This window comes from Dunckerocampus dactyliophorus, chromosome 8 (assembly GCF_027744805.1).
Source record: "Dunckerocampus dactyliophorus isolate RoL2022-P2 chromosome 8, RoL_Ddac_1.1, whole genome shotgun sequence".
In the NCBI taxonomy this organism is placed as follows: Eukaryota; Metazoa; Chordata; class Actinopteri; order Syngnathiformes; family Syngnathidae; genus Dunckerocampus; species Dunckerocampus dactyliophorus.
The window spans coordinates 11,775,956-11,802,296 of record NC_072826.1 but is presented as its reverse complement, the minus strand read 5'-3'; the positions used below and the strand labels follow the sequence as shown (position 1 = coordinate 11,802,296).

Genomic DNA, 26,341 nt, shown 5'->3' with positions numbered 1-26,341 from the left:
TTACTTCTAACATGCATGGTAGAACTTCCATAGACTACAGTTGCTCTCAAAATTATTCAACCCTAATTGTAAATTTAAATGTTATGATATTTATTTGCCATCATTAGTTGGAGTGTGCAATAAACCAACAAAACAAAAACAATATAAATAGCTGAACACATCTAATAATATGATCCCCATTTGTTTCAAATTGTCAGTCTATTGAACATCTGTGCATTTTAAGAAATATATACGTAATATACAGTGGGGGTTGGATCATTTTGTGTGTAAGTGTAAATGCAAGCTATGTTGTGGGATTAATTCATGCATTAATGTTCAAAAAGCTGTTCCCTGATGGGGGCGGGGGCACGGTGTTGACACAACTGTTGGTGTGTGAACACACTCAGACTGGCATGTGTAAGAAGTCACAGTGTTGTCACTATCACAGTATTGTATTAAGAACAAGCCGTGTGGAGATGTGACGTGTTAAGCAGAGTTGGACCAATATAGTGTGTAGTTTTCTTTTTTTAGTTAGCTATTTCTGTGCTTACGTTAGAGGTCGGTGTTGAAGGATTTCCTTTTTAACGGAAGTGCACGAATTTCCAGTGCGGGCAAACTAACACTATTCAGTCAAAAATGATTCAATGACAGTGAGTAAAAAAACAATGCCGAATGCAAGCCAAATGGCCAAAACAGAGAACAGGAAATTGAACATGCATTAATACATCACAGGATATCATAACAATCATCCTGCACCATGGACGCTGTGGTAATGGGTTGACATCACAGCAATCTGACTGGATGTTTACCAGTTTCTTAGAGGTGATTCCCTGACGTCGTTGCTAATTTAATTTATCTATGGTGTCAACTTTAATTTTCGAGCATAGAATGGCAATTTTTTGGGGAGATATTTGTAAATAGTTCACCCCTCCCAAATAGGCTACACACGAGAGGTGGGCGATACTACAAATTTTGGTATAGCTTCAATACCAGGTAAATACAATGGTACCTCCGTTTTTGTAATGAATCCATTCCATATACCAACTTTTTATTTAGACATTTTTCAAGATCATTTGATGCTTTTGTCCTGAGGGTGGGGCTCGATTGTGAGTGTGAGTGGCCGTGCCTGCCTGGGCACAGCCTGAAGTGGCAAAATGGGTTCTCCCTTCAATGGGCTCACCACTCATAGGAGGGGCCCAAGGGGATCGGGTGCCGCGTGGGATGGGTGACAGCTGAAAAAGGGGACCTTGGCGGTCCGATTCTTGGTTGCAGAAGCTAGCTCTGAGTACGTGGAATGGCACCTCTCTGGTGAGGAAGGAGCCTCAGCTAGATACAGTATAGTCACACTCACCTCGCTATACAGCAAGGGCTCTCGAACCAGTCCTCTTGAGAGGGGTTGGACTGTCTTCCACTCTGGCGTTGCCAGGGGGGAGAGGCGACAGACAGGGTTGGCAATACGTGCTGCTTCCCGTTTCAGTGGGAGTTTAACCCGGTTGGACAAGCAGGTAGTCTGACTGTTGTTTGCACTTTTGCGCCAAACAGCAGTTCAGAGTAAGGGAAGCCCAAGAGAACGACTTCCGGACGGCTGCAAAGAGATCCTGGCCCACTATTTGCTGTCTCAAGAGGAGGAAGCAGTGCACATTCAACACCGTGTATGGTGGTGACAGTGTGATGCTGAATGGTGGAAGGAATACTTGGAAGACCTCCTCAATCCCACCGACATGTCATCCAATGAGCAAGCAGTGCCTGGGACTCTACGGTGGACTCTCCCATCTCTATGCTGAGGTTGCCCAGGTGGTGAAAAAACTTCTCAGTGGCAGGGCCCAGAAGGGTGCCCGAGTTCCTCAAGGTTGTCTATGGGGGTATTGGACTGCCTGATTCAGGTGGTTTGCTGCATTGGTCTGCCAGTAAGTTAGACTTGTTTCCAGTGATGGTTGGACTACGCTAGGGCTTTTTGCCACCTATTCTATTTATAACTTTTATGGACAGAATTTCTAAGTGCAGCCAGGACACTGAGGGGATCCAGTGTGGTGGCTGCAGATTTGGGTCTCTACTTTTTGCGGATTATGTGGTGCTGCTGGCTTCATCAGGCCATGATCTTCAGCCCTTGCTGGATCATTTCGCAGCCGAGTGAGAATCAGTACCTCCAAGTCCCAATCCATGGTTCTCGCCTGGAAAAAAGTGAAGTGCCATCTTCGGGCCGGGGATCCTGTCACAAGTGGAGTTCAAGTACCTTGGGGTCTTGTTCAAGACCCCAAGAGTAAAGGACGGATCGACAGCGGCGGAAGATGACTGTGTTCTTTCTTCTTCTGTAGTTTTGGTGAGACACATGATTCTGTGTCTGTTTACAGTGCCACATGTACGTGTACCTTATGTTTTACATTGTTTTCACCCAGTCATCCGTTCTCGTGACTCCGACACAGTGTGGACGCGTTGTTTTTCAACCCACCAAAAAAAAAAAAACCTCGGGAGTGTTCTCGTGTGGACAGGGCCTATGTCTCTCAGCTAGCCCGGGAGCTAGACAAAGTAGCCAGGGAGAGGGAAGTCTGACTTTCTCTGCTTAGGCTGCGGTCCCTGCGACCGTACTCTGGATAAGCGGAAGAAGATGGATTATTTTGTGATTTTTGCCTTTAATTTGTTGATCCTAATTATAATCAGAATAAAACACAGGAGAAATATTTTAGGCAAACAGTAAAATGTATCAACACACTATTAAATACAACAATATAAGACAATGTAACAATATCAACAAAATAATAAAACGATTCCCTTATCCCCTTTTATTACATATAATTTTTTTGAGCAAAATAAAGTCAAAACAAAAGCAAAAATTTTTGTTTTTTTGCCCCCACAGCCCATCCACGACCAAACATTCTGTTTACATCCCCATGTCTGTAAACAATATAACAATATATACATATATGCAATATATTTGAACAACACAACCAAAAAAATGCAGATGTTTGTGAAAATAAACATAGAAAACAACAGTATCACACACCATTAAAAGCACTTAGCTGTTGGTGGAACAGAATGAATAATATTGAAGTACTCACAGCATGAAAGTGTTTTTCACACTTCAGTCTAATTCTCTGCTGTATATTAATGTCTGTGCTTTCTGTCATAGCGGAGCCACTTGTGCAGGTGAACGGCAAACCGAGCTGCTGTTTCTTCAAGTTCAGCCCCAAACTCATGTTCACCAAGGTGCTGAAGGCCCAGCTGTGGGTGTACCTGCGACCACTGCAGCAGACCTCCACAGTCTACCTGCAGATTCTGCGGCTCAAGCCTGTCACAGAGCAGGGCAGTCGCCACATCCGCATCCGCTCCCTAAAGATCGAACTCAACTCCAGGGTGGGCCACTGGCAAAGTATTGACTTCAAGCACGTGTTGCAAAACTGGTTCAAACAGCCTCACACCAACTGGGGAATCGACATCAACGCCTTTGATGAGAGTGGCAATGACCTGGCCGTTACCTCACTGCGACCCGGGGAGGAGGGGCTGGTAAGGACCCTTAGACCTGTCCCTGGGGCAAGGGATCCATTTCAGAACATTTATGCAGCACACATACATACACTGTTGACAAAATAATGCTAGTGCATGGAAATTAATGACCCCTTTTCTACCGCAGGAACATTTCTCAAAACGTTGCAGAATTTTCACCAAAATTACCCGGGTAAAAAACTTTCCTCCAATTCTAAACTCTTCCTTGTAGCAAGGTGGGTCTTTTCACAATCCGAGGCACTTTTGACGGGCCTGATTTGAATACATTTTTAGGAACTGATTATCAATAATTATTTTACCCGGGTAAAACATTACTGGAAATTGTGTGAAAGATCCTAGTTAGATCATTTTCAATGTTTCCAGATTTAAAATAGCACATAAATTGGGGCAGGACTCATAGGACCTGTTATAAAATGACAGTAAATGACGACACACAGTCTGCATATGTCACCCTATTAATTTCATGCTAATGCTTTACTTCATTGCCCTTTATAGAAGATAACACACATCTCTCTTGGAGGCAATGGAGCCATGTGATTTCCCCCAGCCAATCCATCAAACAATGATTTAAAAAGATAGAATTGCTAAATTAAATGAAAATATAGTATACTAGTCATAATTAATCAAACATTTTAAAAATTTACTGAACAAATGAACTAAATAAGAAGATTTAAAAAAAACACTGAATATGAAAATAAGTATATTGTGATGTTCTACAATTATTTGCTTGCTCCGAATTTTAATAGATTGTATGATATGTTACTGTATTCTCTGTAATGGGGTTAATACAGACTCTTGAGTCAAGTCAACCTTATCCACTCATGTTGAACCAACACTTACTACACGTTCACAGAGACCCCAAAAGAGCCAAAAAGTAAATTGAGAAAAATGAATGCTTTATCTCAAAGCAGCCAAAATAGTCATCACATACAGACTGGTGGTGGCTTCTATGACTGTCACTTGTTCCTACTGCCCCCAAGTGGCCAGAAAAAGCATTTAATGCACATGTCAATTTAAGTTGTTTTTGTATGTTGGATGCATTTGTTCAAGAGTTGACATTGCAATGTTTTTTCTGAATTTAAGGCAGTCATTTTAGTGTGCTTAGCTCAAACTCAGAAATAATATGTTCAGATAACAAAATAATCATGTAATGAAACCCAGGCAAAACAGACCAATTTAAAAATACTATAAAATAAAATAGGAATTGCATCAAATGCACAGCAGTGAATAAAATAAGTTGTTAAAGACTGCACACATCTTTAGTGCAGTAATTCCAGTGGACATGGTGCTCCCAGTAAAAACTGGACACCACCAAATTTGTGCTCATTTGGGTCAGAGATCAGTGGTCATCTCTAGTGTTTTGGCCAAAAAAAGCGCTGTCCTCGGACTACACAGCAGTGGCTATTATTATTTTTCAACCAAAAAAGGAAAAAGATCCAAAACACCGGCAGGTTCAAAAAAATAAAACAAGCAAAGAAGGAAAAAAAGAAACGTTCCCCTGATCCGCTGGGAGTTTAGTTTCGGCAACAAGAGCCCTAAAGGCCAACAAGTGGTCTCACCCCACTGGCCTTTTGAGTTTACATCTTCTTCTTCATGCGTCACATAAACTCTACTGAAGTCCAGCTGGAATCACTGAGGAATGAGGGACTACTTTGGTGCACCATTCGACTTGCCTAATAGTTCAAGTTGAAAATAGTAGATTTGGTGATATCAAATCATTAAAAAATGTCCGTGCACTCAATAATCACACAATAATCAACAGTCATAGAAATTATATGAGCAAGTCAAAATATTAGAAACACCTCGCAGTCTGATGCAGTGCAGTTGTACAACCACGGATTCACTTCCTTCTCGATACATTTCCACATACACATCCAACTTCTTCTCCTGCATCTTCTTCACTGACCATGTTTTGTCTTTATACATCATTGCCGGTCGTACTACCTTCCTGCATACTCTTCCCTTAACCTTGACGTTGATTCTACGATCACATACAGTAGAACCCCAGACATTTTCCGCCAGTTCTTCCACTCACTGCAGTTGTTATCTCTGAGTCCAAATTCCTGTCCTCATCTACCTTCAAGCCCAGGTATTTAAACTGGAGCTGTCAAATGATTACAAATTTTAGTCAAATGAATGACTGTTTTCAAATTAATTAATCATGATTAATCGTCATTTGCAATTATTTGTGAAATATTCCTATTTGTACTGTATTTTATGTACAGAAAGATAAATGACAGGACACAATTCCATATATTTGTATTGGGGCTGTCAAAGTTACCACGATAATAACGAGTTAACGGAAATTCCCTTTAACACCGTTATTTTATTTGACACGCCATTAACGTGAGCACGTCATGTTTGACCCTCGGCCTGTACTGTAGTTTGGGAAAACGGAGCTGCCACAAGTCGGAACAAAGCAGTGCTTTGAGCAGAAATGGACAAAGGAAAGGGTATTTTGAATGGTACGTGTAGCTTTAGCCCTGGGAGATGGCTCACCCGACAAGACCAAAGTTATTTCTATTTCCTGTTGTTGTGGGTTGAGTTGTCACCGGAGTACGTCGTGTCTCAAATGCCACCTGCTGGAGCACTGCAGGTATTATTTTATTGTCATTTGTACAGTGGTACCTTGGCATGCGTGTGTCCCAACTACTACCTTGATGTCATCAGCCAACAACATGCACCAGGGGGATTGACCTCTTATACCCCAAGACATCATATCCATAAACAGATATGGGCTTAAGGAAGATCCCTGATGTAAGCCAACTCCAACTGGGATCCATTCCGTTATGATACATTTTGCTGACCTGTGTTCTTACGCCATAGCACATTTTTTGAACACTTCTCACATATGTCTCTGGAACTCCCTTCTCTCTCATACATCTCCACACTTTTTGACGTGGAACTCTATCCTACACTTCCTCGAGGTCTACAAATACCATGTGCTGTCCTTTCTGCTTTTCCAAATGTTTTTCCATTATCTGTTGTCCCCTTACCTAAAACCATATCGTTCCTCTCGTGTAGATGTTTCTGCTTTAATTCTTGTGTCCATTAATCTTTCCCAGATCTTCAAGATGTGGGACATGAGATTTATTCCCCAGTAGTTTGCACGGTCCTGGATATCACCCTTCTCTTTATCGATATGCACGATAGCACTACTTCTCCATTGTTTCTGTATTTTTTCCTGACGGTATATTTCTGCCGGCCGCATGGTGGCCCAGTGGTTACCAAGTTGGCCACACAGTCAGGAGAGATGAAAGATCTGGATTTGAATCTCCGTTGGGCATCTCATCATGTGTGGAGTTTGCATGTTCTCCCCATGCGTGTGTGGGTTTTCTCCGGGCACTCCGGCTTCCTCCCGCATTCCAAAATGCATACATGTTAGGTTAATTGGAGATTCTAAATAGTCCATAGGTATGAATGTGAGTGTGAATGATTGTTTGTCTATTTGTGCCCTTGATTGACTGGCGACCAGTCCAGGGTGTACCCCGCCTCTTGCCCGAAGTCAGCTGGGATAGGCTCCAGCATACCCCCGCGAGGTAGTGAGGGTAAGCAGCATAGAAAATGGATGATGGACATATATTTCTGCATCAAATCCCACAATATGTCGTCGTATAGTAGTTCTTGGCCACGAAATTTGAACTGTGAAGTGGCAAGGGACGACTGTATACACAAGGTTCATGAACTATCACAGGTCGTCACAATACTAATAACTAATTGTTTTGTCACCATAGCACAAATAGATTTAAAAACATAATAAACCACTGTGGTACTTAAAAACGCACTTAATCCGTTCATGAACAAAACTATTGGTCCCAGCCTTAACTGTGTACACTTTGAACGAAATATCAAGCTTTAAATGAAACCGAAACATAATAATTAAGCATAAAATCTGATTCCAAAATAGAACAAAAAAACAGTAAAATGTACTTTACCTTGTTGGCTTGTCTTCTTGGCATGAGGTTCTCTATAGAAGGTACTACAATACGAAGCATAACTTAACCTACATTTGATTGATTTTAGCTGTTTCATGAACAATGCTGAGTTGTTTAATAAACAAAAGTGACCCCGCATCCTTTGAATTGTTCCTCGTGGGAAAATGTAGACGCCCCTGTCTTAAAAAATCCATATTGCGAACTTTACCTCTCAATTTAAGGGGCTCAAGTAATCATCAGTTGCAGAAGTTGCCCACCTGTCTGTTGCCCCTTATAACCACCTCTTTCTCTCCACCCTGACCCTCCTCCCCCTGATTCCAGCAGCCGTTCCTGGAAGTGAAGGTTCTGGAGACGACCAAACGTTCTCGAAGAAACCTGGGCCTGGACTGCGACGAGCACTCCACCGAGTCTCGCTGTTGTCGCTACCCTCTGACGGTGGACTTCGAGGCCTTTGGCTGGGACTGGATCATCGCGCCCAAGCGCTACAAAGCCAACTACTGCTCGGGCCAGTGCGAGTACATGTTCATGCAGAAGTACCCGCACACTCACTTGGTGCAGCACGCCAACCCCAGGGGCTCGGCAGGGCCCTGCTGCACCCCAACCAAGATGTCGCCCATTAACATGCTCTACTTTAACGATAAGCAGCAGATCATCCACGGCAAGATTCCCGGCATGGTGGTGGATCGATGTGGTTGCTCTTAGGCTGAGGGGATGACAAACGCTTGTGCACGTTCACCTTTCCATCAAAACACACAAAACACAAATGGAGCACTCCCCTGGCACCAGAACCCATTGCTTGGCACCAGATTTCACACACACAAAACACAGACATTCAATTGATTCTAACTTGTAAAAGTTCAATCATAACAAGGGACTGAGTGATGGAAATGAAGTGAACGTGTGGAGTGGCAAAAGTATGTTTTTTAATGGCGTCTTTGTGAAATGTCCATGTCAGTGAATGGAGATAACAGGAGGCATTTTCAAGCGTTGTCCGTCCTGAAGGGGTTAAAGACATTTTGGACACTGCTTTATTTCACAAACACTCTTACTTACAGGTGAGCCACAAAATAAAACCAGGTGCACAACTCTTCGAGCAAAATCCACAAATAACTGATAGAAATACATTTAAATGTTGTTTACAGGTGTCTTCACATGGAAAGCGGCGCAGAGATCCAAAAAGCAAACCCTTAATGTATAACGCCTCAGTGTGACATTCCCGCGTATCTACAGACCGTTTTCACTGCCGCTTTGATCTCTTTCATTTGGAGTCTTGTAAAAACTCCAAAAAAAAAAAAGAAGTGCAGAAGGGACAGTAGAAATCATTCTATTCCAACTGCAAAATAACCAACAGACAGCACAGATATTTGTGCAAAAGTAGCTGCTGTGCTTCACATGTACAGTTAAGCCCACAGCGATTTCATATCCTGGACAAATTATGACTCCATGTGAATTTTTAATTGTTGCATGGGCATCTTTTAGCTGGAAAGAAAGTGGAAAAGACTTTTTAACCCTCTGGCTTCTATCATGGCCTTTTGAGTCCACTCTACGCTTGAAAATTTTAATTTTTAACGTTTTCTATTGGATTATTATCACTATTATTTAGCCACGTTTGGTCAAGGGATATTACAAAAAGTAATATTCCTAGCTAGGCTGACATGAAACTGATTTTAATAATACATAAATTATACATGAAATAAAATAATACGTAGAATATATGTAGCTTATAAAAAACAGCGTTTTAATTTTTGAGGTTGATTTCCATAAAGTGCATTGAGCAAACAAACTGGCAAAAAGGCTTACAAAATTAAAGATCATTTAATATTTACGACAAGAAGTGATTTCACGTAAACTGAAGGAAAGGTAGCAAAAAGGCATAACAAATCTTCTTCGCCTGCAATGTTCACAAACACGCTGTTGATGGTAAAACTGAACAAAGCCAGAGTGTTAAATACTAAAAATAGTAACCTTTTTTAAAATGAAATAAAATGTTTTTTACAGTGTTTTGCCACTTTTTTGTCATTTCCAGCTAAAAATTAATTGTCATGTAAAAAAAAAAAAAAATCACTAATCCTTTAAATTTAGCTTATTTATGAATAATTTGCGGCCGAACTGTACATTGGGAAGCTGAGCGGTAATCAAAACAAAGTAAACCGTTTTCAGTAATGTTAGTACAAGTAATTAGATGTTCAATAACACACCTGATGTAAATAAAGGAAAAAAATCCCCATGCACAAGCGTATAAGAAGTTAATGGCTGACTCTACTATCACATGACTGCTCATGTTCATATTTCAGTTCGTTTACCTTTCGTGGCCCAGTTGAGACAGACTCATGGCTTCCAATGCAAAAGAGCTTTGCTTTCCACGCCACTAACTGTCATTGCGGATCCATATTTGACTGCCTTTTGGAATAAATCACTGATCCACCTCATCCTAAAGACTTTATATTGTCAGTGCTTGATTACAGTAGCGATTAGTATGCTCGAAGTGTGTCTTTGTCTCCGGGATGTCCTAGCAGAGATATCCATTTGTTGTAAACGAAAGCACTATGCTGTTGGATAAAGGAAGAGCCTTCTGACATTATTATATATAAATGATATATGTATATATTCAAAGAAAAAAGGAGTACAAACACCTTTTTTGGGGGGGGCACTCTACCTTACCAACAATAAATTTTGCACTATGGCATGAGGAGGTAAAGTGTTATTTGTGTTTGACCAAGCACAAGAGAGCTTGTACAGTGTAGCCGAAACGATTCCAGCGTCTGCTGATGAAACCATACACACCAACAAGGAAGGTTATCAAGCGTTTCTTGAAGCCATCACACTTTTCCTGACTTTTGTCCGAAGCGGGGGCCTGTCCACACATACCTGTACATTCTATCCAATCTGGAAGCGGCCTGAAAGGCCTCCACTCCAAACCCTTGGGCCACAAGTCATGTGTGTCATTAATGTCTGCATCAACGAAGACAGAATGCTTTAACTGGAAATGGCCCACCCACCGATACTTTAATCTGCTACAAAGTTAGAGAGACTTCGTCCACGTGTTGAATGTCTTGCTTTTAGACATGATTTGCCTTTGTGTGTATTTTAAGGGACAGCGCCCATGCAAGAATGGGAGGAGTATCCAGGGATTGTTAGCCAAAGTAGAGGACGACATGTTGTGTGCTGTAACTTGTGTTGTTATCGCAGGAATATGCTAGAAAATTTCAAAGGGAGGAAAACGATGTTAGGGGCAGTGGTTCGGGAAGGATTCAACTGGTCAATTGTCTATATTTATTAATATTAATTACAAAGTCTGTCTACCTCACTAAGCTAGCTTTTAAAAAACTGATTCAAATGTGCAAATGTACCCCGTAAGAACCCCCCATGAGCCCTCCTCCACACCCCCAAAAAGATAGTAGCAAACCACAGGGTCCCCGTACTCTCAGGTTGGGATGGAGTTGACGTTGACGGAATGACTGATGGTAGCGGCTCTGCTCATGTGCGGTCAAAAGATGTAATTATTAGCTGTGCCCGCCATGGCTTGACTATTGTTAAAGCCATTTTGAAATTTAGTCTTTGTATACTGGTATGTGTGAGAGTGTTTTCATATAAATATATGAGAGTAAAAAAAATGTCTCTATGTAAATAACAAAACCCAAATGTTGACATTTATGATGTTTTGGACAGGTTCACCGCTTCTAATGTTTTTCCATTCCTTCGTTCTTTGTGTAGTTTTAAAGAAATCACCCCAACTTTGTAGTTTAATGGTTGTGCATATGAATAACTATTCAATTGTTTGTTTGTTTTTGCCTTTGTTGTGTATTATAATTTTCCTTTTGTACAATAAATCATTTATTTAGCTTATGGCATCGCTTGTTCATTTTGTAATATTAATTTCTCTAAGATGTTACAAGCAAATCTTGCAAGTTGAGACTTCAGTGGGCATCTTAACTGGAACTCCACACGTTTTTGTTTTGCTTTTTGTTTGGCTTTTGGTGTTTTAGTGATGCCTACCCCAGTGAGGGGAAAGATTTAAAATGTGATGAAGATGCGCAAACCAGAAAAGGCAACACCACATGGTGTGTCTCTGAGTGAGTCTCTGTCCTGGCTGCTCAGTGCAATACAGTTATTGCTAACAATGAAAAAGAATAAGGAATGTACTCCACGCTGTGATTTTTGATGCAACTGGACGCTTCTGTCCACAAATTTAAAGAAGGCAGCAACAACCTCCATGCAGTTGTTCAGTACACGTACAGTATCTTTGTCCAGGCTGCTCAGCACAACATGGCTATCTCAAAATAACAATATTAGTATGGCAGTTAGATAAACAACAAGAAATGCACACATGCTAACACTAGCTTACCTTGTTAATGTGCTTAGAGCCACCTTTGCATGTCGCGTGTACTTTGTCGTACACTAGACATAAGCAGTATTTGACTTAGGTGTCACTAAATTGTGCAGGAGGGTGGCAGTTCATGCCAATGCACAACATTTTTGGTCACGAATTGTGTGCCAAGTGCGTAACTTAAGAATTGTTTACACTTGCTTTGTCCAGTGGTGCGCAGTTTTGCGTGCCAATGGCGTGCCAATAAGTAAATTGGTTGTTAACAGGTGTGATGTATGTGTAAACTGTGCGGGGCTGTGTGTAAGCACGTAAAGAAAATTTTGAAATGTTCAAAATTTTGGGCTCATATAATTTCCGTGAAATAGTTGTGAATGCAACTTACCTTTCTTTATTGCATGAGCTTCTTCTCTGGAGTTCAACATCTTGTAGGTCCCTTGCAAATAGAGGAAGTAATGAAGCTGGGGTGATGCCTGCTGATCCGTGGCGTCACACAGGACGCAATGGGACCAAATAATGCCAGGACTGCTTCACTGATGCGGGAAGTCGTGGTGACAATGCATACCCATGTGGGAACAATACGTGTCGCGCGTACTATTGTCGTGCACTAGACGTAAACAGTACTTGACAAGGTGTAAATAAGTCATGCCAAGTGCGTAATTTATGCGTAAACAACGCAAACAGTGCACAAACTCGTCTTCACACTTTTCAGGCATGCGATAAATAAATTTAAAAAATGACACGTATTGCCAAGGCAAATTGCGGGACAATGCGGAGGCAAAATGCATGCAAGTGTAAAGGCTGCTTTATGCGGAACACAAACAGTAAGCAAACTAGCCTTCAAGCTTCTCAGGCATGCCATTTAAATCAGTGGTTCCCAACCCCAGGTTGGTATTGGGTACCGGGCCGCACAGAAAAAAATAATTTCCATTATTTCATTTTTTTTAATGTTTTATTGTGAAGAGTGGCCGGATTCTCTCTGTTACATCAGTCTCACTTGACGCATGTCCATTGTTTGTGTGCTAACTTCATCTCATGCCGCACAGATAGACTACTACTGTATTTTTACCATTTTTCTTTCACCTCATATTTGGTCTCAAATGCTGATACTATGTGGGAATGCATAAAGGTAAGTTTTGATGACTTATTGAGAGCTAATGTGCACATTTGTCTCAAGTTCATTCATGCTAGCGCACTGCCTTTTACCACACACGTCAAACAGCGATGTAATAATCTTTCTGGAAAAACTTGGCTGGAACTTGAACTGGTGGATGGTGGGTCGGCATCCCACGGTCCGCGGGAGATTTGTGGGAACACAAGCCGGTCGGTGGGTCAAAAAAGGTTGGGGACCACTGATTTAAATGGCACACATTGCATAGGCGAATTGCGGAACAAAGAGTTCCGTTCTGTTCCGTTGTAAGCTGATTTTCACTGTAAGTCAGAACTTATACCTAAATTATACCTAAATACGACCAACATCACTCACACTGTGCAAAGAACACATGAAGGACATATAAAATCCAGTAATAAAAAGATTAAATACAATAAATAAATAAAACTAATAAAGAAGAGAGAACTATTCCATTCCTTGATCTTTGTAGTTGGTTTGCACACGGTGACATTGTCCTTCCTCAGTGTAGCTACGATGTATTCTTCCACCACGCGCACGTGACTAGGTCTCGCATGAGTCTCGTATTTACTACGTTTTTAAGTCATTTCTGGGAGATATAGCACAAAACGTCATAAAACAAGGACCTCCTGTATGCCATAGTCTCCACTTTGCTGCAGCGCTCCATTTTCTTGCTGCCCTCAGTCTCCTCTTAAATAAAATGTCATCTTACCATGTTAAGAAGTACAAGAAATACAGGAGACCCTCATGCTCCTTCACTGTTGATGTTTGTTGCCGATGTGTTCAATGCTGCTCGGTTGTGACAAATTCTCGTAGTGGAAGACCGAGAGGTGATCATCAAGGTATCATCAAGTGACCAAACATGTTATTGTTTCAAAGTGTTACTATTAACAGTGGTTAACTCACATTCACGCTTGCATGACGGCAAAGAATTGCCTAATGTTACTTACAGCGTTGGCTGTGCAGTTAATAAAGCTTTTATGAGGGAGACAGGTTCAGTTATAATGGATTTCTATGGGAACATTGGTCTTGGAACCACAACAAATTGGAACATGTGAACAAAAGTAAAATAGAGCTTAACTTTTGAGTGTCCTACTGTCCTGCTATATTAATCTGAGAACTAAAGCGAGAACAAAAGGTGATACATATACTGTACGTACGCTTTTCCACCTCCAAGGCACTCAAAGCGCTTTGATACTGTTAGCACATTTACATACTGATGACACAGCATCAGCAGCAACTACAGTATCTTGCCCAAGGATACTTTGACATGATCATGGGAGGACGGAGGATCAAATCCGCAACCTTGAGGTTGCGAGACGACCACTCTACCACCTGAGCCATGCCGCCCCAATAATTTTGGGGTGGCATGGCCCCATTAGATTTTTTGGGGGATTTTCTCTAATCCACACAGGGTCAAAATTAAACATACAGGCTCAAATACTGTATGTACAGTCCTAGTACATACATTCACCTAAATCTTTTCACAAGTGGCACTGAAGGTTCCAGAATGTCTTAACAAGGCCATGTCTTATTAACTTAGAGGAATTAGTGATCATGATTGATTGCAGCCTCTGGCAAAGTAATTTGTCTGACAGTCAAAAAATGTCCAAAATGTATTGAAAGTTATTGGTGTTCCCCCCATTTTTCTGATGCATATTTTCGACATCATCAAAATGACAACATCAAGCTTGCGAGTGTGAATGTGCCTGAGACTTGACTTTTTTTTTTTTTTTAAACCGAGCAGACCTTTGTGACCCGCGGGGGGGTTTGTTCAAACCCCCCGAACCCCCCCGGTTATGGGCCTGATATTGTCTATATTGTCTATAAGCCGCAAGTGTCCACGTTTACAAAGAAGACACAATATAAACCTTGCAATCCTACCTGCACTCGGTATTCCCAGACGTGAGATGCTTTTTTTCATCAGACGTTGCCACAGCTGCCACAGCTGCCACAGTCCAGGCAGTCCAAGCAGAAGCTGTAGTAATTCTACACTTGTCAGACTTACTTAAGCTCTGTCAGATCAAAACACGATCGCTGCATAATACTTCAAAACGTGATTAGCTTCTATTGTGGAAATCCACTACTTTCTGTTTCAGCACTCAGAGCATTACGGAAACTGTAGTTCTACTAGAATTCAAATAAGTTATTGTTGTTGTAATTGTTTAAGGCGCAGAGTTCAAAGCGTGTGAAAAAAGTAGCGGCTTGTAGCATGGAAATTACCGTAGTTTTTTGTACAGCACCATGCTGGCAGGCCAAGCGTCATCTTCAAGCCTTCTGAATTTACTGCGCATTTTAATCACACAGATCCAACACATAACTTAATATGTTAAACATAACCGACCTGTATAATGCACCCAGCGTGCTTATTACATCTACTGAGTTGGTGAAATGAAGGACAAAGGTCCATACCCACAGGACATATACAACTACTCAGGAGAATATTTGAAAGCTGGGCAAAGGTCTGGATGTGCTATGAACCTTCAACTTTGGTGTCTCCCAGCTAGAGATAGCGTCATGATCACTGGGAAGGTAAGTGTAACATAACGTTAGCATCTAGCAACAAGCAGTAGGCTAAACAATGTAATGCTAGTTTACTGTTTGCATCAATTTTTTTATGTATAGGTGTCTCGGTTGAAGCCAGGGATGTTAGTTGGGAACGATAGAGTTGTGTTAGGAGCCCATTTCAACTGCTCCGTTGGACTGGCGGAGAACTGCTCCCATGTGTTGTTTAGTGTATGGCAACATAACAGTGGAAGAGAGGAAGCTTGTTTTTATGGTTGAAATCCACTTATGTCGTCTTTTGCGATCTTTGGGAATGCAGTAAAATGGTATTTCCTTCCCAGCTTGTAGGTTTGTGGCATCTTGGCACACAACATGTGTCTACTATAGTTTAAAATACTGAGAAAAACACATAAAAACTAAGAAGCGCACCGGTTTCCAGCCTACAAACCAATGTTCCCCCTAATTTTTGAAGTGTCTGAGCATACACACAAATGACCTGAGTGCAGCCACAGCTAACTTTAGCAGCACAGGCGTTAGCAATTTAGCTGATGGACCTGATGTTTTATTTTATGATGTATTATTTTATGTTTTATTTATTTATTTATTTTTTTTTATTATTTGGAAATTGGAAAAGGCCACACGGTGGTCTAGTGGTTAGCACGTTGGCCAATACAGGAACAGCCTGGAGATCGGGAAGACCTGGGTTCGATTCTCCCCTGGGCATTTCTGTGTGGAGTTTGCATGTTCTCCCCGTGTGCGCGTGGGTTTTCTCCGGGCACTCCGGCTTCCTCCCACATTCCCAAAAACATGCAGGTGAGGTTAATTGGCGACTCTAAATTGTCCACAGGTATGAATGTGAGTGTGAATGGTTGTTTGTCTATATGTGCCCTGCGATTGGCTGGCGACCAGTCCAGGGTGTACCCCGCCTGTCGCCCGAAGTCAGCTGGGATAGGCTCCAGCATGCCCCCGCGACCCTAATGAGGATGAAGCGGCATAGAAAATGGATGGATAGATGGAAATTGGAAAAAGAACAAATCAGTTTTCCCCCTGAACCAAAGGTCGCAGGAAGCACTTTGGTTCCAGACCCAAATGTGATAAGGGTATTTCCATGATTATAAATAAAATCTTTTCGCAGTTAGAGCATAGAAAACATGTTTAGGACTTCTAAATACGGTTTGTGACATTATTATAGCCCTCTAGATGTGAAATAAGACCCCTATAGTCACATTTACACTCGCTTTACCCAATATAGTAGACATCCATCCATTCATTTTTCTATGCCACTTGTCCCCAGCTGACTTTGGGCGAGAGGTGGGGTACACCCTGGACTGGTCGCCAGCCAATCGCAGGGCACATATAGACAAACAACCTTTTACACTTTTACAAGATTCGAACCCAGATCTTCCCGATCTCCTGACTGTGTGGCCTCTAGTCTACCGTGCTATAGTAGACATCATAAAAGAAAATAAGCCATTTAAGACATAAATAAGACTCATGCATATTTTTTATTAGTAATAGCTGATATTCAACCACAAAGGAAAAGCATGATTTATTAATCAATATAGTTTTGAAAAACCGTGATAGAGTGAAGCTGCAAAATTTTAACCACCATGTGGCGAGGGGCGACTGTGCAGCAATTCCTGTGTACTGCGGTTAATTGGTTCCAGACCTGACAGTGATAAGTGAATTTGCACAAAGTGGGATTTCTTATTCATAAATGGAATTTCTTCATAGATAGAGCATAGAAAAGCTGTTTATGACCTTCTGAACACTATTTTTTACATTATTAGAGCCCTCTAGAATGAAATAACAATCCTAGCGTCACCTTTACGCTTGTATTACCGGAAGCCCGTGGTAGGGATGTTGTGAAATAATTCATACCTGCAATAAAAGCCTGTTGTTCCAGCGATCAAGTCTGATGCTTTTGTGTCTCATCAAACTTTCCTGTAACATTACTGACACCTAGTGACCAGTGATTTTCTTAGCAATTTTTAGGTGAGATTTTTTTTAAGAGATTAATTAGATCAATTAATTACAGATCATAATTAATTAATCTCAATTTTTAAAAATCTCTTGACAGCACTGCTGATAATGTACAATTACTACAAGTAAGTTTACAAGTGGTATTCCAATAGTTTGGTTTCATAAACAAAGAATGTATTTATAAATGAATCCCAGTGTGAATTTCAAGGAAGTATCTGTTGATGCCAGACAGTTCAACAACATTAGAATAATTTCCAATCTTTCAACAATTCTGATTGAATGAACCAGAGAGTGCCATGTACTCAATTTACTTCCAATTGAATTTGCAAATTTCTGTCTCACGGAAATGAAATGTAAAGCATTAAATAGGATATACAGAAAATGTATGCCCTTTTTTGGCCCTGTTGTGAGTGCAGTTCTGTGTCCCATGCACGCACACGCTAATGTGGGCGAGCGGTGGCGTGGTGCATCCTTGAAAAGAGTAGCAGTCAGCGGAGGTGGCAGGCAGCACATCCATGGCGAGGCTAATTGGTGAAAGAGAGTGTTCAGAGGACAAAGGTTCACTGTTAGGGTTGGAGTTGCCATTATTTGGATTTCATATAAGATCCAGCCTGACCCAATTAATATGCCACCTGATAGGAGGGCCTCTCATCAACCTAATTTAGAGAATCAATAGGGGACAAATGAGAGTGAGAGCAAAGCTCTTTACGGATGCAAACAGACAAAGACCACCCAGTACAAGCTCAGAGTGACTGATGCCAGCAATGACATAAACCTTTTGACAAATCCTTACTCGACATAAACAAACATTCACACAGTCCCCTGCCCTCAAGTGCATCAACGTGCCGTGCACATCATCGCTCATCGTCGCCCCAAATGGGCAAGGGAGGACGTTGATTGGTGCTTTTATTGTTTTCCCACATAAAGATGAGTTGTACGAGTTGGCTGTGACGTGTTAACAGGTCGAACACTCCACTTAAAAGCCTTAAAACCACTAACATGATGAACTCTGACGCATTCATTGAATAAACTATGCTAGAAAGGCTCCTATGAAATGGTACTGTCCAAGGGGAATATTGAACATGTCACAGAGCCCCTCAAGAAAGCTTTGTTGGGGGCTGGGAGGATTTGGGAGGAGCTTTATAGCAATTATAGTCATAAAGTTTAGAAAGAAGGTGAATTGGGGGCAAGTAGTGAAAAGCTTCAATTGTTGGACACGGTCACGAGTGACACCTTTTTGTCTGGTTCCCTTAGCTGGTGTGTGTCGACAGACGAACTGTTCACCAAAGATCACACGCACGGGACTGGACAAAGAATCTAACATGATAATAAAATCCATAGCAGTGACACCCGTACTCAAGCATTATCGGACTCAAATAGCATACCGGTATATTTTAATATGTTTATTCTAATTAACCAAACCAGAAGTAGAAGTAGAAGATTGTAAAGTTGCAGATACAGATATTGGATTGTTGTCAAAATCTCAGCATATCTTTTTAATATATTTACAACAAACTTTGCCTCTCAAACTGTAAAATACACGGGGTGGGTCAAGAGTGGGTGTCCGTGTCACATTTTTTTCTCATTTTATTACATTTATAATTATTATTACAGCTACAGTACAATTATTAAACACAGTTTAATCTCGTAAATGCTTGAAATGTCCTGCTTCAATATTGCAACATTCCTCCTTCCATAACACTGCAACACGCAGCATAGTATACGCCACGTAATAAGTATATGTATAGTGTACACTACCTTTGGCCCACCTTGTATAGTCCATCCATGCATTTTCTATGCCGCTTAGTCTCATTAGGGTCGCGAAGGCATGCTGGAGCCTATCCCAGCTGCCACTTTGGGCGACAGGCAGGGTACACCCTGGAGAACATAACAAACTCCACACAGAAAATTCCCATCAGAGATTTGAACCCACATCTTCCCAAGACTCTGGCTCTCCAGACTGTGACTAGGTCGCTACCATGCTAACCACTAGACCACCGTGTGGCCCCACCTTGTATACAGTGTGTGTTTATTTAACTCTATTGGTTTCAGTGTATGTGTTTATGCTTTTCCCGATTTTTCCCCATTGACATCACAGAATAATAATAGTAATAATAATGATAACATCCAAATAATATATTGGAATCCTATCTTGGGACCCAAAACTACAAAAATGTATCATGCATTAACATAATATTCACACACACATATTTTTTAAATAATACTAAAGAAAACAACATATATGGATTTATTAAAACATACATGAAACAAAACGCATTTCATCAAAAACTGGTTTCCACTTGATGATCAATAAAATTGCTCACGGCAGCTTGTTTTAAAGCTGGTAGGCATCAGAGCCCAATAAAAAAAAAATGACCTGGGACTTTGAGTCTCAAAACAAAGTTTTGAGAAGGCTGCATTTAAGGATGATGGCGGGTAACTTAACTAGTTGAGATTTATAATATTTTCCTCGATACTTTTGTGTGTTAATTTGATTGCAGTACGACGGAGTATACCAGGGGGATTCAAAGTGTGGCATAGTGAGCGACCCCCAGAGAATACAATACAGTCCTCTAAAGATTTTATGAGCATATTTTTGTGGGGTTTCCTGCTTACCCCAGACTCTGTCCACACTCTCATTTATATTTTCGTCCTTGTTCTCTTGCCAGATGAGGCCTTTTGGACATGTTTTGCTGTTGGAAAGTTCACTCAGTTGATGATATGAAGAATTGCATAACTACAATCATGTAGTCATTAAATCCCAGCTATGCACGGTTCTCCATGCTTCATGCCTTGTGAATGACAGCCGTCACTCTTTATGCGCTCACGGCTCACCATCTGCTCCATAGCCAGATGATTTGCGGGCTGGCAGTGCAGCAGTCCGCTGCGCCCGGGCTGACACTGCATGCAAACAATCCACCTTCCTGGGACTTGTGGGCCTGCACCCTCTTACCGTGGAGGACTTGCTCTCTAACACTCAGGTCTTAAAAGGAAGCAAACATCCCAAGTCTTTACAAGTGTACACTTGCTGGTCACAACATTAGGTACACCTCCATAAGGTTTTGGCTTTACAAACACAATAATGCATTTAACCTATGCTTATTATTACTGTTGTTATGGTTCCAGTTGTATAAAAAAGGACTCCATCATACTATTTCTAATATTTTAGTAACCTTATTAGGCACAAGGCAGAGCTTTGCACATTAAAAATGCTAAAACCAACCCCGTGTAGGTCAATATATGACAAGCTATCTGAACAAACATCCACATCTTATATTTGTGTTATCGATGACAAAGCAACTTAGTATAATATCTAATAGTATAGCTCATTAATAATGATTTCATTTTATTTTTAAAATATGTCAAGGAACAATAAATGAAAGATGAAAATGGCACATAAGCCGTACTTCGGACACCGCTGGCTTACAATGTCTCTTCGACAACTGCTTTTGTACTTTATTTGATTTTTTCCGACTATATTTGATCTTATGTGTTACTGTTATATATTGTTCCTACTGGATACAAGCATTTCCTTCAGGATCAATAAAGTATATCTCTACCGACTGTACTTACTGACAACACATGCAAAGTAGAGTATGCATATCTGTTATAAATCCACTCTAAAAATGTGTTATTGATGTTTATTAATTTGTATATTAATGTATTTTATTTCTTACAACACTTTTTTTTATTTCTAAGCCATCATCCACACTTTTCTCTCCCATTTGCAACTATTTCACTTTTCTGACTTTCTATAAGATGTTGGCGTGTGTATACGGGAAGTGTGTGAGGTCAGAGGTCAGATCTGATGTTGGCTGTGTTTGATTGGCCAATCCAAACATGCCTTCATGGACCTTGTTCGATGCAGTCATGCTAGAACAGGGAAAAAAAGTTAATCCAAAATGTCTTGATAAGATGAACAGTAACAAAAACTAAGGTGTCTAATCCAACTCCTGATTGATGAATTAATTAGTTAGGATGTTTGCTTATTACTTTTGAGCGAAGCACTGCTTCATTCTTCACTAATAATGGTGCTGCTTCATAGCGTTCGGGGTTTAAATGAAACACGGCAGCACCAGCGTTTATTTACACGTTGCCAAAATATAGAACGTGCAGCTGAGATGTCTTCAGTTACAGTGGCGGCCAATAAAAAAAAAGGCCTTGTCTCCTTTGAGGCTCTAAGCAGTCAGTGAAAGGCACTGTGGGGTCTCCATAGTTCACATGGCAAACTCTCAAGCACCCACTGGGGTTGGGGTTGGTGGGGGGTGCGGGTTGCCCTTCCCTCCCCCCCCCATGCCTTGCCTTAACTAAGTCTTGTGTTGACACAGCGCTGGCCAATCTAATTTTGATTGTCAGGAGCAAAAAATGGCCATCCTCTCCCCGCACCCCCTGAGATCATCAAGTTCATTTCTCTGGCTGCATAAAGATTTTTTCCCCCCTTTCGCTACCCTCCTGCGCCACCACCATCCAGCACCCCACACACACCCACCCTCCATCTCCCCAGTGCTAGAACAATATTGAGCCGTTCCTGGGCCTCTCAGAGTGAGCTCACTGGAGTTAATCTCTCAGGCCTCTCTCCTCTCTATTGCTGCCTCTTTCTCACTTGCACTCTCTCTCTCTATTCAAAAAGCCAACGGAGAACAGCTTGAATTAGTGACAGTTATTATTCAGACTAATGAGTAAAAACCTCAAAGGCAACAAAAGTGGACTGTGAGCGTTCATAAATCATCCCCGCAAGAGGTATTAATTAATGTGACAAATACAATAGCTCATGACTTTTAAAATATCAATTGTGGGAATGTTCTGTATCTGTGAGGTGCCAAGCATCCCACAAGAGCGTCAGAATATTAAAGGGAGTGGATTTAATTCCAATATTAACATGCATTTAGAGGTAGGTTAATGATCCTTTCTTTGCATTATTCATATGTGTTCTCAGGGCCTTGCATCGTGTTAGATTTAGGTATGCATGATGAGTTAATGCAGGAAAAAAGGGACTCCCTTAAAGCCTTTTGTGTGGTGCAGAAAGAGGGGCAAAGTGACATGATACAACATTTGGTGGATGTCTCAGAGTCAGCGTGGACATTAAGGCAGATGATTAGTTTGTAAATGAAGTAATTAAACGTAAGAGAGAGAATCACTGCTGAATAAATAGTCTGCTCTCAAAGAATAATTATGATTGATTGTGTTTCGTTTTTAACCGTCGTCAGGATAGCTGACATTTCAATAATGTCCACTTTAACAATTACCATCTATGACACTTTGATTAAGCTCTACTTGTAATACTTCTTTTCATAATGTTGTGATTATACAGATATGAGCATACGATCATAAATCCAAGTTGATGTCAGTATGTACTGTATGTCATAAAATCTTTAACAAAAAATCAAATGCTGACACAAATTTTAACCGACTTTGAAACTACAATTTTAGTTTACTTGCAGTCTGATTTAATTAATAAAGTAAATTTAAGGTTCCCACACCGGAGAGAAATTATACATCAGTTCATTCATTTATTCACTTTCTTTTTTTTAATTTATCTCAATTTTACTTCCCATATAACTTCATTGTTGAGTGATACTTTAGCAATATTGATAATACATTACTGTACTTTCAACTCAAATATAACTTAACTTTCAACCGGTGATTCGTCCAGTTGCTTTATATGTACGTGGTTGACTGTAAAAGCTTGAAAATGTTCTAACGGCAAATGCTTGAGTTTGTGCTTGAGAGAACTGCAGCTTGTCTGAAATCATCTTGACATCGTAGAAAACAATTTCAAATCGAAAGATCAAAGGTGAAAGGTCGGAATTATGCTGTCAGGTCAGGGGCTCTTGGGTTCATTTGTGGAAGGGGGTGGTGGGTGTGGGGGGGGTGAGTGCTGGGGTTTAAACTGACCAGGCCTGGGCTCATTTTGTTAAAAAAACACACAAAAAAATGCATTCAAGGCTGTGGTGAAATGTTTGTTTTATTCGTGCTGTAAGAAATGTTTAAAAAGTGGCGTAAATAAAAAAGAAATGCTTTAAAATTTAAAATAAAAGCAGGGGCAGGGCGTAGGTGCGTGATATGCAAGCTGTCAAATGGACGGCCCCGGCCGATGAGCAGCCGTCAGCCCCCATTCTCTGTCCGGTGCTCGGTTCTCCCCACCCCCTCCCTCAAACGCCTCTATATACCCCATGGGAGGAGGTCTGTTGCGCTGCGGCCGCACTAAATCAACACCGTCCTAATGAGGTGTCACACTTGACCCCCAGCAGCCTCGGCCCCTCACATGGGTGTCAGAGCCACAATGAGTGCCCCTCAATCTCCAGCGCCTGGCTGACACATTTTGATTCATGAGAGAGCCTGGGCCTTGTCAGGTCAAAATTGCCCCTACCAAAACGCCACCATCCACACATTCATCAATACTACCTCTGAATGCACCCTTAAGCTTGCTTCTCTTAAAAAACAACATCAACAATAATGTGCTTTTGCTCACACCTCTTATCACCTTTCACACAGCAGCATGTTCTCATCTGTGTCACTGATCACCTCCGGTACCCCTGCCTCTCAGTGGTGGGCCTCGGGTCCTAAAGGCTCTCTGAGCAATGGACCAGGTGTTCCTGAGCCTGTCTTCTGACCTTACGACCCAAAGTGCTCCTAATGTGAACAGGTCCTTGCAGCAAAACACCAAACTGACAGGGAAATTTGCCAGTAAGTCTGATAAACATTCAAGTCTTATTCCTGCCTAAAATGCCCCAACCGCATAGGTGGGCTGCTTTAAATTTCAAAAATGTAAACCAGTTTGTCTTCCAATGGCATCAGTGCAACACAGCTCATTCATATTCATTTACAATTCATTATAAAACTTCACAACTGAAGTAAAAATGGAACTATCGCATATTGTAGATGCAGCAAAGCTAATACAGTATGAAAAACTGCTGTACTCATCTTCCACGCCACTCGGTGCTTGGCAGAGTTAGTAAGTTAGGTGGACAACACATTTTTCAACTGAAAACACAAACAATGGATCCCAAAAACTCACACATTGGACAAGAAGGAGAAAAGTTTCACCATAATTATATAACACAACCGCTAGTATTTTTTCCCTGAGAACTAAGTCTCAAAAAGACGGGTAATCTCATATTTGGGGTATAGAGATTTACACATACAAACCAACCCAAATCTCTTCCACTGGGGCTGTTATAATGTGCATGGACTATGCAAATATTAGTGCGTCATTATAAAACTTCACTTTCTACAGGCACAGCAATGAAAATGATCTTTTTCATGGTCAGGTTATACCTTTGCCTGCCACTTGTTGCCGGGAAGACGGCATAGGGCTCAATCATAACTGCCCAATGACAAGATTGCCATATGGCAGCCAAACCTGCTTTGCTGTTGGAATGACAGACTAACCCATTTGAAGTGGATATGTGTAGTGTACTTGTCCATGGGTGTGGACATCTGTGTGGAATTTGCATGTTCTGCCCGTGTGTGGGTTTTCTACGGGTACCCCGGCTTCTTCCCACATTCCAAAAATATGCATGCTAGGTTAATTGGAAGACTCTAAATTGTCCATAGGTATGAATGTGAATGGTTGTTTGTCTATATGTGCTTTGTGATTGGCTGGCGACCAGTCCATAGTGTAGCCCACCTCGCGCCCAAAGACAAGGCTGGGATAGGCTCCAGCACACCCGCGACCCTGGTAAGGACAAGTGGTATAGAAAATGGATAGATGGAAAAACATAAAACATAAATATTAGTATGCATATTGTTTAAAAAATAGGCCATATTCAACCACAAAACAGCATGATTTATTAATTAATGTATTTTTGAAAAACCGAGTCAAGCCACTAAATTGGCAAGGGACGACTGTAGTATCGTTTTCTAAGGCTCACGTCACATCATTTGTTTGTTTGACATAACCTCGCTCTAAAATTTTCAAGGGCACTGTTGCCGTGCTGTGATAGTCATTCACTGTCAGCTGACATGCATCTCTGCCCACTGAGAGGGCCATCTGTTCTCAAAAACTCCCTCTGGGACCAGGGCAGTCCAGTGAGGCCAGTACACCCATCAATTGACTTGACTGGTCTCGACTTCCCACAAATAGGCTTCATCTTCTCATGACCAACATTATTATTACTATTTGATGGTCATGCGAGAATGTCACATTTACTTGGATTAATTATAGTCAAGACACACACTGGCCACATGATTAGGTACACCTGCACAATTTAACAATCCTTCAATACTAGTGCCGCCGTAACTGTTGTATTTTAAAATTAAGATATGAATGGTTAAACACTAATTTCAGTTTACTGTTATCAATATTCCAATGATGACGTCTGTTCAAAATGTCCTGAAAAGTATAAAAACTACTTTAAACTGTTCTCACTCCTACTTGACTGAGGCTAATTTTTGATCTTTGACACGTCTGTCACCATTAACCCGCAGTGTTGCAACAATAATGGGCTTCTAGTTCCCTCATTTGAGTGTCAAAAAGGCTGACAAACACAAACCTGATGCCGTCACTGACCGACAGGCCTCTCCTGGCTTCTGTCAAAGCTGCTCATTTGGCCTTCAAGGTCAAATGGGCAGCTTCAAATGGAATGAAACTCCTCGCTCGGCTGTGTGTTTACTAAATGCTCTGAGATGGAAAGATATACATTTTGGCAGAAGTCCAAAAGGGTGTTTTTCCGAAAAAGCGAAAACACTTAGAGAAAAAATGCATTGTTTGTCTTGTCCCTTCATATACTTTAAGTAATATGACACAGTCAAACAAAATGTGGCTTATATGTGAATAATTTAGTCTCGGATGCATGACCTACAACAATCAGGACACCTGCACAGTTTTAAGTAATGAGACAAGCTGCTCACTTTGAATGATACTGACAGAGAGATATTATTACATAACATAACATAACAAATGGTTTATTATTGTGGTTTACAGTGGTGTAGAACTGCACTACCTCATACTGAGAGCTGTGTCCTGGTGTCATTTTTTTAAAG

The 26,341-nt window shown here is 41.1% G+C and overlaps 1 protein-coding gene across 7 annotated transcripts in view; it reads left to right on the top strand.

Annotated features, from left to right (window-relative positions):
• The window catches only part of LOC129186293 (growth/differentiation factor 11-like), a 65,004-nt gene extending 53,743 nt beyond the window's left edge, over positions 1–11,261 (top strand). For 5 of the 7 annotated variants that reach the window (XM_054784398.1, XM_054784397.1, XM_054784395.1 and 2 more), the window contains 2 exons: positions 3,107–3,480; positions 7,737–11,261. In XM_054784398.1, coding sequence (XP_054640373.1) covers positions 3,107–3,480; positions 7,737–8,117 — 755 coding nt within the window. In that variant the 3' untranslated portion in view covers positions 8,118–11,261. The remainder of the gene's footprint in view (positions 1–3,106; positions 3,481–7,736) is intronic. The other 2 variants (XM_054784402.1, XM_054784403.1) reach the window with 1 other exon arrangement.
• Positions 11,262–26,341: the final 15,080 nt, after the last annotated feature.